Source organism: Atractosteus spatula, chromosome 1, assembly GCF_055471065.1.
Source record: "Atractosteus spatula isolate fAtrSpa1 chromosome 1, fAtrSpa1.hap1, whole genome shotgun sequence".
NCBI classification, from domain to species: domain Eukaryota; kingdom Metazoa; phylum Chordata; class Actinopteri; order Semionotiformes; family Lepisosteidae; genus Atractosteus; species Atractosteus spatula.
The window spans coordinates 68,001,956-68,018,115 of record NC_142706.1 but is presented as its reverse complement, the minus strand read 5'-3'; the positions used below and the strand labels follow the sequence as shown (position 1 = coordinate 68,018,115).

At 41.9% G+C, this 16,160-nt stretch overlaps 1 protein-coding gene across 12 annotated transcripts in view; it reads right to left on the bottom strand.

Annotated features, from left to right (window-relative positions):
* The window catches only part of bltp1 (bridge-like lipid transfer protein family member 1), a 121,433-nt gene continuing 105,273 nt past the window's right edge, over positions 1–16,160 (bottom strand). For 11 of the 12 annotated variants that reach the window (XM_088917992.1, XM_088917996.1, XM_088917997.1 and 8 more), the window contains 16 exons: positions 15,654–15,793; positions 14,161–14,359; positions 13,303–13,506; positions 12,503–12,679; positions 11,975–12,112; positions 10,322–10,582; positions 9,811–9,964; positions 9,094–9,251; positions 7,051–7,243; positions 6,512–6,726; positions 5,744–5,995; positions 5,306–5,509; positions 3,020–3,214; positions 2,079–2,213; positions 1,490–1,655; positions 1–665 (listed from right to left, as the gene is read on the bottom strand). In XM_088917992.1, coding sequence (XP_088774118.1) covers positions 449–665; positions 1,490–1,655; positions 2,079–2,213; positions 3,020–3,214; positions 5,306–5,509; positions 5,744–5,995; positions 6,512–6,726; positions 7,051–7,243; positions 9,094–9,251; positions 9,811–9,964; positions 10,322–10,582; positions 11,975–12,112; positions 12,503–12,679; positions 13,303–13,506; positions 14,161–14,359; positions 15,654–15,793 — 3,008 coding nt within the window. In that variant the 3' untranslated portion in view covers positions 1–448. The remainder of the gene's footprint in view (positions 666–1,489; positions 1,656–2,078; positions 2,214–3,019; positions 3,215–5,305; positions 5,510–5,743; positions 5,996–6,511; positions 6,727–7,050; positions 7,244–9,093; positions 9,252–9,810; positions 9,965–10,321; positions 10,583–11,974; positions 12,113–12,502; positions 12,680–13,302; positions 13,507–14,160; positions 14,360–15,653; positions 15,794–16,160) is intronic. The other variant, XM_088917993.1, reaches the window with a different exon arrangement.

Here is a 16,160-nt window from a genome sequence, read left to right as displayed (position 1 = left end):
TACCATAATGGCAATGAGTTTATTATGTTAAGAAAATCAACACATTTATGAAATTCACATTAAAGAGTCAATACAGTGTTTTATATACATTAGTCTATTGCACATTTCATTTTAAAAAAAGGAATGCTAAGCAGCAGTTTAACAATTTATCCTATTCGGTTTTGTTCAAAATATACACAATACAACAGCTGTTGCAACACTTGAAAAAATCCATACAGTGGCAGCATGCACCATTAGTACACATCTAAGCTCAAACTCTTGTAGTTCAGGAATAATAGTGTTAATGGAAAGGTAGTAGTATACAGCAGTGAGGAAATATCCAGTGTGTGCATTTTTTAAAATTATTTTAAATACATCTTTTTGTTTTTTTTACACAGCTTTTCACATTTCAAGGTTACGTTTTTAAAATCCAATTCACAGAGCGGTGCAGGTAGACCAAACGGGTTTGTTAGTGTTCTTCCTTGTCTCGGCCTTTCCTCTCCTTCTCATCCTGCAGCGCAGTGCCCAGCTTCTTTATCAGGACCGACAGGACCTTATCCAGGGGGTCCATCACCCCTCTCTGAAGCCACTTGGGAATGGTAGTGCGTGCGTGATGGAATCCCAGTTTCTGGAGTATATAATCGACCCCCACAGGGTCAATCTTTCTGCCAGTCCACGAAATTAACCTGAGGGATACAAACATTACACCCTAAATGAAAATCGCAGAAAGTGACATTCCTTTTTATTTTAGAGAAAGAGATAACACAATTTTGAATACAGATGACATGAAAAAAATATTGTATAATACCAATTTACCAATATACATTACACAGGAAAATTTAGACTGTTCATGTCTGTTCCTTTAATATTTTACAACTATTTTACTTCTAAACCGAACTATATACATTCAAAATGAGGAAGATACATTTTTTATGATTTATGAAGAGGGGAAAAATTATGAAAAATTCTTAATTCTAGTTTCAATTATTCTGTATCTCCACAAACTCAGACCTTAAAGGGCTTAATGTACTTAACCCACCCTGACCAATATCTGACAAATCTGTTCATCTGTCATTTAACTGAAAAAGTTCATTTGTCCATTATGTAAACTTTGTTTATAAAATTCAATCCAACCATTGATTGTTGGTAAATCTGGGAGGAGGCAAGAACATGACATTTCATGTCACACACATCATGAAGTTAGTCTTAAACTTTGTGCAGTACAGTAAGCCCTTCTGTGTGGCAAAAATACAAATCCGATACACTGATCAAATCAACGACAGCGACAGATAAGCTATCAAATGTCTGCAAATCCCTTAATATTTCCCATTTTCATAGTCCATGGCTTTTCTGCCTGTATTCAGATCAATGCGTCTCCAATGAAAATAAAACCAGGCTGAACGCTGGATTGATCGGCAGGACTCCACACAGATACTCGTCGCCGAGCAGAACGCAGCCCCCGAACAGGGGAACGAGGCCTATGCCAGGTCACGATCCCGATCCGCCTTACCGGAGCGTGGGTTCCAGGTGCCACGTGTTACACACAAACTCCCGCCAGTCCACAGTCGTGTAATTCACTGTGTCCTCCTTGTCTTTTTCCGTGGAGTTCTCGTCGTGGACGGCGGTCGGACTCTTCTGCCCCGGTCGGGCAGCAAAAATGCGAGGCGCAAAGAGAGCTGCAACGCAATCAAAATAAGCTGGATTTAGAATTGTGTAGATTTGCAGTCATTAAACAGGCAAAATCTGGCCTAATAATATTTCTGTAACACTAATCATTTATTATGATACAATTATCTAAACGATTTTGAAAACATAATGCAATATTTGTTATCCTTTTTTACATTTTAGAGCAAGGCAGGCTCAGTTGTTTCTGTAATTCTGGTATTACTCCAGTCTGCTCCCAAAGCAGATTTTATGCAAAACATACTGAAGAACACCTTTGAAGTTTTATAACTCGCATCATATTCAAGACCAAATGAAATTGAAAGTTAAATGTTATACATTATCTAGGGTTTCAGGTACTGAAAGTATTCTGTACTGTGGGTGATGCGGTACTGTACAGCAGCCGGAAAGTAGTTCAGCACAACCCTCATTCTCACCTTTTTCCTTTTCCTTAAGGTAAGCAGACACCAGGTCGTGCAGAAACATGATCAGCTCGGCATCCATGGTTACACATATGTGGTCAGTAAATTCTGTCACCACACTACACTCCACCTTCGGCTTGCTTCCGGTTTCTGGGATTGGAAAATCATCATATAAGTTATACAAAATCACAAATCGGCAGAAAAGGAAAATTAACTTTACTATTTCGCCAAGCTGAATACTTCAGAACAATTATAAATGTATGATAGTGGGAAACGTCTGTTGAAGACCACAAAATTAGCAAGTAAAAATGACTTCTTCCAATACACGGAACAAAGAACACGATCCTTTTTTTAGGGTCAGAATTAATTCAGAATAGGAGATCAGTGGCTCCTTCTTTTTCAGGCACTTACAGTACATGCCAAAATATCCTATTCATTCTATCACTAGTGGCTTTGTGTTTGTCTTTGCTTTTACTATTCTACTGTAAGTAACTTAATAATAACTTAGAAGAGTAAGAGGAAAAGCATTCCATAGCAAAGGAGCAGCGACAGAAAAAGCAGGGTCACCAGAGGTTCGCGTCCTAGTGCAATGAGCAAAACCAGCCTCAACTGAACGGAGCCTATGAGAGGGAGTATAAACATGGAGCAATTCAGAGATGTACAGTATGATGGAGCCAGATTTTTTAAAAGCCTTAAGTCAGTAACAAGATATTATATTGAAAATGTGATGTTATAGGCAACCAGTACTTGTAAAATCATCCAAATCTACACAATCCAATAATTTCCTCCCTTTGGACAAGCCGCCAAAGTTCATGTTTAATTTCAGAATCAAAGCCATCTTTCACAGGAATGTTCAAACTCTGTTGCTGGTGTACTGGCTACTTCCTTTCTTAATCAAATTGAAATGTACTGTCCGGCCACACTGGGCCCTTTAGATTCGGCCCCTTCCTCCTTACCCTGTAACGACGGCTCCTCGGGTTCCTGTACGTGAATCGATTTAAAATCCAGCTGCATCCTCGGCAAGGCGAAGATGGTCTCGGTCTCGTGGTTGTAGCTCGATGCTCCTCTGAATCCACTCAGCAGGCTGGAGCTCTTGGCTGCTACCCCACTCTCGGGATTGTTCGCGTCAACGTTTCTCAGGAGGTTCAGCTCTTTAAAGGAGAGAAAAGTGTGGTCATCAAAATAAAACCGGAAGAAATTCGAGAAATGGACCTAACACATCACCTTCCATAGGTGATCAAAACCAAGGGGCAACGTGGAAATCTCTCTGGTTGGGGGATAGCCCAGGCCTATCCCACCAATGCGGGGTACCCACCGGAATGGGACGCCAGTCCATCACAGGATGGACACAGACCCAAATACACACACAGTCACACAGGGCCAATCTTTCCAGAAGCCAATTATCCTACCAGTATGTATGAGTATGGGAGGAAACTCGCGTGAAAACAGGCAGAACACACAAACTCCACACAAGAGACCACCCCAGGAACCAAACTAACTATTTAACAGCAGGAATGCTAATTATTTTAATCAGAACAACTACTAGAAAAAATACAAAAGTGAACCATAATATTACTCTTCTACTGCAGTTATTCTCAAAGACATGTACAGTTGTACGCAAAAGTTTGGGCACCCCTGGTCAAATTGCAAGATTCAAAGTTAACCACTTCTGCAGGGTACAAACTTAAATATGACATATTTCTATATATAATTTAATGCGCAATTACTATTGATTTGATTAATTTGACAGATTGAAAAAATAAATCAATATGCAAATCGATACTTAGATAAGCCAGAAACTTTTTGGAACTGACTGCTGTGGACTGATAAAGCACAAAGTGATCTTTTAAGCCACAACCACAAAAGATACATTTGGAGAAAAACGGGTGAAGCATCTGACGAAAAGAACACCTTGCTAACTGTTAAGCATGGGGGTTAAGCATGGGGGTGGATCCGTTGTGTGACAGCCAGTGGCACAGGAAATATCATGTGTGTGAAAGGAAGAATGGATTCAACTAAATACCAACAAATTCTACTAATGTCCCAGAGCCAGTGCAGAAATTGAAGCTGAAAAGAGGTTGGATATTTTGATCCAAAACATGCCTTGAACCATGAAGTACTGACAGGAACAAAAGATTAAGGTTTTTGGAAGGTTCCCAAAATCTTCACAGTCTGCAGACTTGAATATTATTGAAAATCTGTGGGAAGATCTCAAACACACAGTGCAAGAAGACCTAAGAATATTTCTGAGCTAGAAGAGCTCTGCAAGTAAGAGTGGGAAAACATTCCTAAAGCAAGAATGTAAAGACTCTTAGCTGGCTACAAGAAACGTTTGAAAGCTGCTAAAGGAGGTGTTACTTAGTACTGACTGACAAACTTTTGCACGTCATATTCACTGTTTTTTTCAATTCGGTAAATTCAGCAAATAGTAATTATGCATTAAAATGTTCAGAAATGTGTCATGTTTAAGTTTGGACCCTGCAGAGGTTGTGTTATCTTCTTTTCACTTCGAGATTCTGAGAAACTTGCAATTTGACCAGGCGTGCCCAAACGTTTGCATACAACTGAATAACCTTTTGAAACGGGATGTGTATATCTTCCTGTTTAACAATCAATTAAAGCAAGGGACATGAAAAGGGTTTGTCGCAGGTTTTTATGCAGTTCAGAGACACACTGCCTTAACTGTAATGCTGGCGTTACAACGATTTCAATCCATGGTTATATTTCAGTAAGATTCCTGGCTTTCTCTAAAAACATTATATCATTGGGGTATGTCACCAGTGTGCATACGCAGGACTTAAAGTAATGGCACACGCTGGTGCCACTGATTCATGTCACACTCAAAGTTAATATAATCAGTCTTTTGTATTAATCTATTGTATTGTGCTAAGGATTTAAATACCTTATGATGGTCAACATTATGTGAAACATATTTACTGGGAAGTTCTGGGGATTCAGTTAACTTATGAATGGAAAGCACTTCCTAGAATAAAAGCACCAGCATCGAATAATTTATGCAACGTCAATGTATACTGTGTTAAACTAAACATTTTGATATCTACAAGTTCAATATATTGAAGTGGTCCAGCATACGCACTTGAATATAAAACATCAAGGGGGCCTTTTCTCACTGATTTATTCTATTCCTAGTCTTGAAAAGCTCTTCAGGAACACTTCGACACAGGAACATGCGACAGCGTGAGGAGAGAATGGTGAAGGAAGCCAACCCATCACTGCCCTACCTTCGCTCCTCATGGCGGTGACGTAGTTGAACCACTCTTTGACGCTGGCGACTCCGTGAGGGGGGTTCTCGTGACGCCGGCGGGTGATCTTGGTGATGGTTGCCATGGGGCTCTCCAAGGCTCCACAGGGTTTAGTGACCATGGTGTTATGCCCCAGGTGGAAATCTAGAGTCTGTACAATGTACGTGGAGTCATCACTAGAACCTAACGCAAGATAATGGAGGCAAATCCATTAGCAAAGTAAAACTACACAAAAAACATCCACGTTGAATTTTCTAGTTTGTATACCTTGTCCTTCACAGTTCTCCATTCTTACCTTTATGCATGAAAATATCTAGCTCGTAAACTTTAAAATAAAGGTTCTAGTGTTAAACTGCTGTTTAACAAGTGACTCGGAGCCTAACCTTTGTGAGTACCAGAAGCTAATAAAAGAATTACCATCTTCCCATATCTTCTGAGCCTCAGTCCAGAAGGCGATGTTTGGCTCTTCGAGGTGAAAGAGGGCCCAGGATTTGGAACGGAAATTAGGCCCATGGAAACAAGCTAAAGTCATGTGGTTTCCATGGAGGCTCATCGATCCGCCCAGCTGAACAGCATCTTCTGGCAAAGGCATCGGGAAGAGGGAGATGTGGCAGCCGGCAATCATCTTCAGCACGCCAGGCCAGTGACGGTGATGGGCTTTATCCAGGTCTGAAAAACAGGCGGCCTTTTACCAGCTTCACACGACAGAGCCACGCAAGCAAAATGACTAACCAACCTCACTGCAATTGCTGCAGATAACTAGAACTGTGAGTTATGATTTCCTCTTATAGCTACATCTTCAGGGAAACTGGCTAACTCAACACCCATCATTTTGAAGACATCCGTCCATCTATTTTCTGACTACTTCTTCCAATTCAGGGTTGTGGGGGAGCAATTAACGGTACACCACTGGACAGGATGCAGAGCATACAGACACAAACACACACTCACACCAGGGACGGCTTTCCCAGGAGCCAATTAACCTACCAGTATGTATTTTGGACTCTGGGAGGACAGCCACAAGAATATGAGAAGAGCATACAAACTCTGCATAGAACGAGTGTGGAATTGAATCCAGGGCACCAGCACTGCAAAGCAGCAAGGCTAAACACTACACCACCTCCCCATTATGAAGACATTAGTTTTTTTAAAAGCACTGTAAATGTAAAAAGACAATACACTTACATAGTTCTGCAGAACCTTTTTCAATGTTGACTGGAGCTTTTGGGGGTATGTAAGGGACAGGACCCCAAGTGGAAAGAGCCCGTTTACTGGTGTCAAACTGCTGGGTAAAAAATTCTTGAAGCTTCATGCCGATCTTAATGAGATCTGGGGTGGTGGATCGAGATATAATAACCTGGAAAATATCCCACTGAAGATCTCCATGGACAAAGATTTCACTGAAAAATACATAACGGCAGATAATCAGAACTGAGCCTCAAACCTCTTTTTCAGAAAGCACCAGCTTTTCCCATAAATCCCTAAATGTCAACTTTATAACATGCAATGACGGCAAACTTTTGAATTCAAGAAAAACACAAATACACAGTTAATGAACTAAACTGAATAGTGATTGAAAAAAGAAACAGAGCTCAGACAATTAAAAAAAATAGTGAAAACTACCAGATGTTTTACAACAGAGCACTAGTAACACAAATACATACAGTAGGAAAAGCCGAGCCTGGTCTAGCTGTGTACTAAGTGACAGATGGAGTACAGGATACCTCTTTTCTGACAGAGTTGCATCCATGGTGTTACACAGGTTGACCTTCCATTCATCCTGCAGCTGGAGGTCAGCGTTGCTGAAAATCCCCATGAGAATGCTGGAGCCCATGTAATCCACACGAGCCTCCGTAGAGCCCATGGTGATCTGGATCTTATGGCTGGGCTGCTGAGTGGGATGTTCGGAGATGTGAGCTGAAATAAGCAATATAAAGAACTTAGAGGCTAGGTACTGAACCACAACACCACCATATCTGCCAAGAGAAGGATGCCAGTCCTGTTGTGTCACAAAGATGAAAAATACCTTCGGGGAAATGACTTGGGGCACATTTTGTATTTTAAGATAACACAATTATGTATATATACTGTATATACTTGAGCCCTGGGTTCAGTTCCTGGGGTGCTATCTGCATAGAATTTTTATATTCTCCCCGTGTTTGCGTGGGTTTCCCCAGGTGCTCTGGTTTCCTCCCACAATTCAAAGACATATTGGTAGGTTAATTGGCTTCAGGGAAAATTATCCCTGGTGTGAGTAGCTGTATCTGTATATGTCTTGAAATAAACTGTTGTCCCATCCAGTGTGTATCCCACCTTGTGCCCATTGCTTTCTGGGACACTGTGAGCCTGAACTGGATAAGCCGATATTGAGAGCGATGTGATAACGTAATACATTTTTTATTCTTTTCAGGTCTTTGTCATTTATAAAAACAATGTGACTACAGTGCACCTGCTCTTAAAAGGACTACTTTAATAAAGCTCTAATGCTGTAATTTGTTATAGGCCATAATACAATAAAACACTTTGATTGAGACTCAGTATAGAGCATCCAAAACACCATGAGAAAAACTCCAGCAGAATCTGTTATAAAATTGTGGTTTGTTTCAGTATAGGAGTGAAAGTTGGTAGCAAAACAAGCTACCACATTTTAAATAAAAAGCATAATCAGCACAGTAAAAAAAGGCACGGATACTGTATGTTGTACGCATAGGTGCAAGAAAGATCACTACTTTCCTCAAATCAATTTAGTATACACTAGCTACTAAACTGACCTTAAGATCTCTCTGATCACAGTCAGGCGGACTTGCAGTGCACTAGTACAAAATGAATGGGTTACTCCTCCACCCTAGCTGTGAAGGGAGCAGCATGAAATACACATCTTGGCCAGGCTTTTCAGTTCATCATATACATATTACTGAAGACAGGGTGTCAGATTGCAAGATAATAGCCTTTTAAGCAACGTTCACAGATTTCGCTTTCTTTGAGCAGGGAGCAATAGAAACTTATTTGAGACTATACAAACTCTCTCGAGGTGTTACAGATACAATTGCAGGTATGAGGTCTGGTCCTGGTGAGCCTGAATATATCACGTTTTTGGGGTAACCATTAAATCACCACTGTCAGAAGACATTTAAATTTATTCAACAAATTATGGTCCCAAATAATCTGTAAATCACTTAATTTAACAAACCACCAATTGGTCATAGACCGATTCTTTTTGTTGAAGAGAATACTTTCTTAATTTATCAAGAACTTATACATCTGCTAATCTTTAGGAACAGGTGACCAGAGGTGCACTGCTCCTGTACTGGAGAAGGTTTCTGGTTAGCCTTCCACCTCTTTATCTTTAATTACCTAAGTGAACAAGTTCAAGCCTGTCCTTGTTCTTAAGTAGCTGGAGTTTTAAAAGGACCTACAGTATAAACGCTGCCAGACAGCAGCCCTTGAGGTCTGCAGCTGGGCTCCTTTATATGAGACTAACTGGAATAGGGATGTCCAGACCAGGGCTGGAGACGTCTAGGCTAAGTGGCTGGAATTTAGTTTCTGTTTGTTGCAGAAAATTAGTTCTAGACTTTGACTGAAATACAATAGCATAGACCCTGCACTGACCCCAAGCTTTTCTCTCCCCTTCTGTGTACCTGTGTGTCTCATGGAGAGCAAGCTGGGGTATGCGAAAAGAAATTCCTAATGCAATAAATTGTATATGGCCAATAAAGATTATCTACCGACAATCTTATAATGCAGTAATCAATGCACAGGTAACTTACCAACCATCTCTAGAGTATTAACATCAATATTGCCTCCCACAACGCCTCCTTTAGAGTCCAGCTTGGACCTCCCCAAGCCAACAGACATGCTGATCTCTCGGTCTCTGTTGCTGCCAACTGACAGGCGACCCTGACTTTTCAGGCCACTGGTTGTCCACCTTTAAAACAAAGAAAATCAGTGACAATGCAGACTGTTCATTTTTAAATACAAAATTTAATTTACAAATTAAAATGACCGAATTACAAATACACACCTACATAAAACAGGAAATTGGCACATTGCTGAAACCACTTACCAAAGCAAGAAACACAGGGGTGCCACTTAAGAGACTCATTTGTTAGGGAAAAACCTTTTAAGCATTTTTAAGAGGATACCTCTCTCCTCCAGACATCTAATAGCTTATCAAACTCATTCTAACATACCTGAGATTAGACTGATATTTTTGTAGGCAGAACAGTTAAATGTCTGAGCAAGAGACACAGACTGTACAGTATTGTACATACATATGTGCCTACCACAGCATTGCGAATTTGTTCTTGGGTTAAAATAAAACCAGAAAAATAACTAAAGAATTAAGAAATACTTTAACTGAACTATAAACCACACGTATACACAATCAAAAATCTGCACTGAACATGAAACATAGCTGCATAGCAAGTCCCAATTGCCCCTTGAAGCATCTGTAATAGAAATGGCCAGGAAACGCCATGACTTACGTGTTGTTCCCCATGACGTTGCTCATGTTCATTTGCACATTGAGCTGCTTGAGGTTAATGGCAAAGACAACCAGCGTCTCCCACGGAGAGCCTTGCTGGCACCCTGCTTTGTTGTTCTTGTTGAAGGAAGGTGTGGATGTCTTGGTGACAGAATCTGTCAAAAACACTGGCTTGTTTAGGTGCAACTGGCATTATATTTTTTTATCCCCCCAGTGGATAAAATTTTTTGAGTTATTTGTACATTTGATTTGTTTTGCTTAGGATTCCTTGAATCATCTTTTTTATTGTTCTATTACTAAACTGAAAAACATTGTGCAATACGCCTTCATCACTTGAGCCACGACACCTACTGTATAACATATCATGAAATCTGCGCAAAGCTACAGCACATTTAGACTGGTGAACATCTACCCTTCCTCGCTGCCATGGCTTTTAACAGAAAAGGCAGCAGCTTCTTAAATGACCAGCAGTATTTATCCACATTCAGACCCCGGGTCTCACTGTGGCGTACCTCTCCGAGGCACGGAGGAGTCCGAGATGCTCCGCGACCGGGAGACGGCGGGAGACTTGAGGCTGTGCGCGAGCCCTCCCCCTGGAGACATGGTGCTGCTGGCGGAGTGGTCCGCAAACACGTTGGGGGACTGGGGCCCGTGCTGGAAAGAGGTCGACTGGGTGGGCTGCTCCCATGTCCTCCAGTAGGCTTTACGGGTTGACTCGGGGGAAAGGTGCTGATTCATCCCCTCGACGGAATCTGGCGTGACGGGACCTGAGGCTATAGTTACCCCAAAAAAAGAAGAAAAAGAAATTGGTGTCACACCGACAGAGAATACGAATTCTAGTAGGAAAACATTAATTTACTCTTTCATAATTATGGTTTAAGCCTCATTACTTTTGTGATATTCTTGACCCTCCCCCCACGTCAACTGTATTCTCATCAATGTCAAAAGACATCCATTTCGTAGCTAAGCAGACTTAGCTCTAAATCAGCTGCATGTCAAAATCAAGTAAAGGAAAATGAAGTGAAGGCACAAGTTTAAATTAAAAGGGAATTTAGATAGGACAGAGAATAGGAAAATCTTCCTTAAATAAAAGTTTGTTTCTGAAAGACACCTCAGTGAAGGGACAAGACTCTGAGCTCCTTCAAGAAATGATGTCTTGTAAGGTAGGAAGACTGGTCAGAAAAACACTGGTACGTTCTCAAGCTTTGGGTGTTGCCAGCAAACTATAGATATGTGAGCATGTGTTGTCATTCTGGGGGGTAGATATTCAATCTTTGTCACTTCGGGAAAACGTTCCTTAATCCCACTAAAAACACCAATAAATTAGGCTTCCAAACCTCATCTTTTAGAGATATCCAATGACAAAGACAGTAACAGTTTTAAGAGGAGAATGAAGCACTTTGATCGGAGCTTTCTATTTTTAGGGTCTTCTGTTCAAAGTCACTGTGAATAAAAGTTACCCCATGTTTTTCGAGTTGTTTACTACTCCCAAGTGAAACATGCTGATCAAGTTGAACAAAAGCACATAATCTTTCATTTGGATGCACCTATTCACTTTTGTTTCACCAAAGGAGCTACATGGACTGAATTGCCTCACCTCATTTGTAACCCTTCATCTGTTCTAACTGCACTATCACACTTCCTTCTCCATCAGTTACCCAGAGACAGTGAATGTGACATGTCCAAATGATCTTATTTGAAACTCAAATTCCAGTTCTAAAATTTTTCTTCCCAAGTCTTCTGGAGACTACTTTGTCATCTTGTGACCGTTTTTTTAAAAAAAAAAAACACAAGTCTTTTAAAGGTTTCTCATCTGGCAAACCTTATTGCTTATGCATGCTTACAAAAATATTTTTTGCAGGGTCATGCACTTAATTGTACGCACACACTGCTGTATGCAGGACTTGTACAGTACTTTCACAAAGTCAGAACAGTAAAGCTTCTCAAAGGGTTATATTTGTAATACCTACTAAATGGAAAGAAACCATCTGAGCTTTGTTACAGCTACTCGGAGAAACATCAGAGCACAAAAAAAGTTTCCATTTAGTTTCCCAAGTATCCTATGAGAAAACTATTACTGTTCTAAAGGGAACTGAACGACACTTGAAGAGGTACAAACTGTAGAAAGTGGTTTGAGACCCAGACGATCCCCGCAGTTTGCCTACCTGGCAGGTTTATAGTTTGATCCCCCAGGAAGAGACGCCTGGCAATGCTTCTCCTGTACCAGGCCCGGGGAAAGGCCAGGATCTCACTTAGCCTCCTCATGTCGTACTTAAAGGAAGCTGATCCTATATCGCACACAGCTGTGGAAAACCAACACGGTTTCAACTGCAATGTCTTTGTTTTTCTTTCCCCCAGAGTTTCACCATTCTATCCAGTTGTACCCAAGTAAGGCGAGCAATATTAACAGGAGTATAGCAATTCAGTTGCAGGTGGAAAGTTTCAGCAAACTATAAGTGAAACACGCATGTTCGCTTATTTATTAAATGGATTAAACAGTTTTGTTAAACTACACTTGTCAGGGACACTTCTTCTTTTGCGTTATCCTTCACCCAGTAAAGACATTTTAAATTGAAATAGGTTAACTATGTAAAATTACAGGCCATAAATCCTCATCTGAAACAAACACCAGGGTTTAATATCACAGTAAATAAGTAGTTCCTAAAGGGGTGGTTTTGTAGCAAAGGCAGAACCTGAGATGTTAATCAGGGTGGTGTCCATCTTGCCCGCTTTCCCTGGCAGGCAGCTTTCAATGAACAAGGCCCCTCCGGAGCGCCGCATCCTGGACAGGCTCACTTTCACAAACTCCAGGTTGATGCTCAAGGAGTCCTTGCGTCCTGTCACGGAGGACGGCTCCTCATCCACAGTACCTGCACCCAACAGGAAACAACAACCTTTATTCAGTTCAATTCAAGCTTTACTATCCTCGGGGGGGGGGGGGGGGGGGGAATCTGTTTGACAGTAATCTGATACAGCAACACAACAAAGAACACAAAACTGATCAGAGAAATGGAGAGCTTTCAGCAAGCCTCGTGCCAAGGATGTCGGATTTAAGAGAAAATGGGACAAACATACTTCAACAGAGGTGATTCGGGGCCTGGTCATTCATTTTCTTTCCAGACACACTTCCCTCTATCAGTCGGCCCACAATCCAGCCGCTCCTTTTTCCCAGCCTGCTCCTCCCTCATCCAGCTGGTAAAGGTCCCAGCTCTACTACCTCCCCCCTTGATCACCGATTCACCGATCTTTACCCCCTCTTCTCCGACAGCGCCGCACTGTCTTTTTAGCATGGATAGTAGATATCAAGTGTTCATATGTTGTTTCTTGCTTGAAGACTCTAAACACTGGTATTGCAATATTATAACTTGATTTCTGGTACGTCTATAATGTAGCCAATCAAATGACTTTAAATGTAATAATGCCTTTTAATAGCTGCCTAAACATTTCATTCTGGACATTTATGGCAACCGAAGTGGTCATGGTTGTTCATTACCCAGTGGTCCCGAGCCAGGGGGAAGACCTGCGACAGCCGACTTCTGCTTCCCAGCTCCATATGGATGGAAGACGTACAGAGAGAAGTCGGACATGCAGGCTGTGAAGCTGAGCCCCGATGAGCTGGTGCAGGAGCTGGTCAAATCCGACTGGCTGCTGCTATGCCGGGTCCGGCCAAGAGGACTCCCCAGACCTGGTGATGGGCCTACAAGCATAGACCGCAGAATAAGCAGCTGGCCAATACAAAGTTAAGTCAAGACTAACCTTGATGGAATTATTGAGCCAGCAGGATATTTACTTGAAGACATTTTTCAAGTCTCTTTGACTGACTCTATGATCGGGACAAAACTGCAGATGTGCCCCACTGCAGGACCCGAGAGGCTCAAATTAAGCCCTTTGGCATCTTCAACAGGATATTGGCATGCAGGATTGTGACAGCAGGAAATTTAGAAGTCTTGTGTTTCAGTTCAAAATCTGCTACCATCAAGACAACAAAGCACAGTGAGATTCACCAAGTTGCCACTATCACTGTATTTATGGAAGAGCAATTATCCAAAGGGCCCCGGTCATAAATCTAGTAGACTTATCTTTTTCGAAACATCCTGTCTTCCCCAAGTTTCCCCATAAACTAACGGAAAGAGACACAGGTAAACAAAACATTTTGGTGACAGTACTCCAGGAATATAAAATGTCATGTGCCTGTTCATCAGCTGAAGAACGGCTTCTTGTTTTAAAAGTCATCAAGCACATCGAGCATTTCATTTCATACGAACAGCTAAATTTAGGATAAAAAATGCCTGAGGAAAAAAGCCACGCAGGTAGCTGTGTTCCTACCACACCACGGGTCCCATGGACATACCCTTACTGGCGGCGGGCTTGAGCACGCTGTGAGCTAGGGGCGACGCGGAGGAGGCCTGGTGCAGGCCGTCTGCCGGGTGTGCGGACGCGGTGGTCTCCAGCTCGCCGCGGTTCGAGGAGAACACCAGGTCCAGCGAGGGCAGCTTGAGCATGCACTCCACTCTGGACATGGGCAGGCAGCTGAACTTAATCTGAGAGGGCTAGAAACAAGACCCAACGTGTCGTCACGGGCACGGTCTGTTCAGACAGGAAAAACCTTTTCTCTAACAGTCTCTCGGCTGTAATGAACAAGGAAAAGTGACGTGACCAGTGTCACGCTTAATGCTCTCTGCAGACTATGAAGTTTGTCTATTAAAATTATTGCCTCAAATGGATACACAACCAAATACTGACGTTTACACTCTGAAATGGACAAAGTAAATATAGCCCTAGAATTTATGGTGACTTGAAATCACTGGGTTGAACACAATGTTTTTTTTTTCTAATATGATAAAATGTATGCATGGAATTACCCAAAAATAAAACGGATATTCTATTGCATCATATCATATAAATCCCCCAATGACAAACACAAAATGAATAAAATGTTTTGGCTACTCCAATACACTTGGAGGGTACCGTATCTGCTTATTGTACTGTAAGCATGTAAGCATACAGATGTAGATTTTATCATGAAATGGACCACATATTACAGAAACACCTATTACTTTTACCACTTTTATTTACACTAAATACGATAAATTCATAGGATTTTTCTCTTTGCCTCAATAGCCATTATAAGTTAGAACAAATGTAATAATGGTAATCGAAAGAGTGCCCCCTTATACAGCAGGCCTTTACACTAGAGCAATGCAAGGGGAGTACCTTGCTCAAAGGTACAGCAGCAGTTCCCAACAGGGACTTCTAACACTTCCAATGCATGGACCTAATAACCTCTGTGCACTGTGAAGTCACCTGCTTGGTTTGATTTACTGCTGTGCTTTAGCATTATCTGGTGCGTCTTATACATATACTTTGACACGCGGGGAACACAGACTTACGTGCATAACTCCCAGCAACAGCAGGCTGGCAGCTTACCAAGATTAAGACCTATTGATTGCTTCTATGCTCATACGTGCACGTGTAATCACGAAAGAAATAAAGAGAACAGCAGTTCATAAAACCAACAATCCACAGAGAGTCAAGTAGTGTAAAACAGTCCGTGACTGCTGCATAAGTCAAACCATTCGGAAATCATTCATTTTCCGTTAATTCATATTTTGAAGCCCCTAGAAAATCTATTCAGCTTCGGAAAAATAAAATTGCCAGGATGAACGTAAGCCATTTTCAATCATTTGTATGGAGAAAATGGTGATGCCTTCACAAATTCACAATCCAATGTGGCCGGATATTTGGAGGGACGAGTCATTCGAAAGCGCTGGCCAGTAGTACTGGGATAACGCAGGGTAAGGCAGAGCAGCTGGAGGAGAGTTGGGGTGAAGAAGGCTGCGCTACCTGCACTCGGACATACACCACCACGTCCACAGGGAAGGAGGAGTAGGCAGACGTGGAGGACGACACCAGCGAGGTGGTCGACTCCTCCAGTGTGTCCACCGGCTCGAACTGGCCCATGTCTTCTTCCTGTGAGCTGATTGCTGTCAGGGACACGGCATGGTAACAGGTCAGGAGAGGCAGCCGCTCACAGAGCCACAGACAGCCCCAAGGCATAAAAAAAACAGCTTCACCATAAACCCTTCTCTGACACGCTATCCATCTCTGAATGGAGGCTGTTGGTACAATGTACTAGCTAAACTTGCTTTAGAAAGATAATTATTTCTCTTATTTCAACTCACAACTAGCAACCCACTGAAGCTCAGCAGGTGTGAGCCTGGTCAGTACTTGAATGGGAGACCTCCTGAGGAAGCTAAGGTTGCTGCTGGAAGAGGTGTTAGTGGGACCAGTAGGGGGTGCTCACCTTGCAGTCTGTGTGGGTCCTAATGCCCCAGTATAGTGATGGGGATA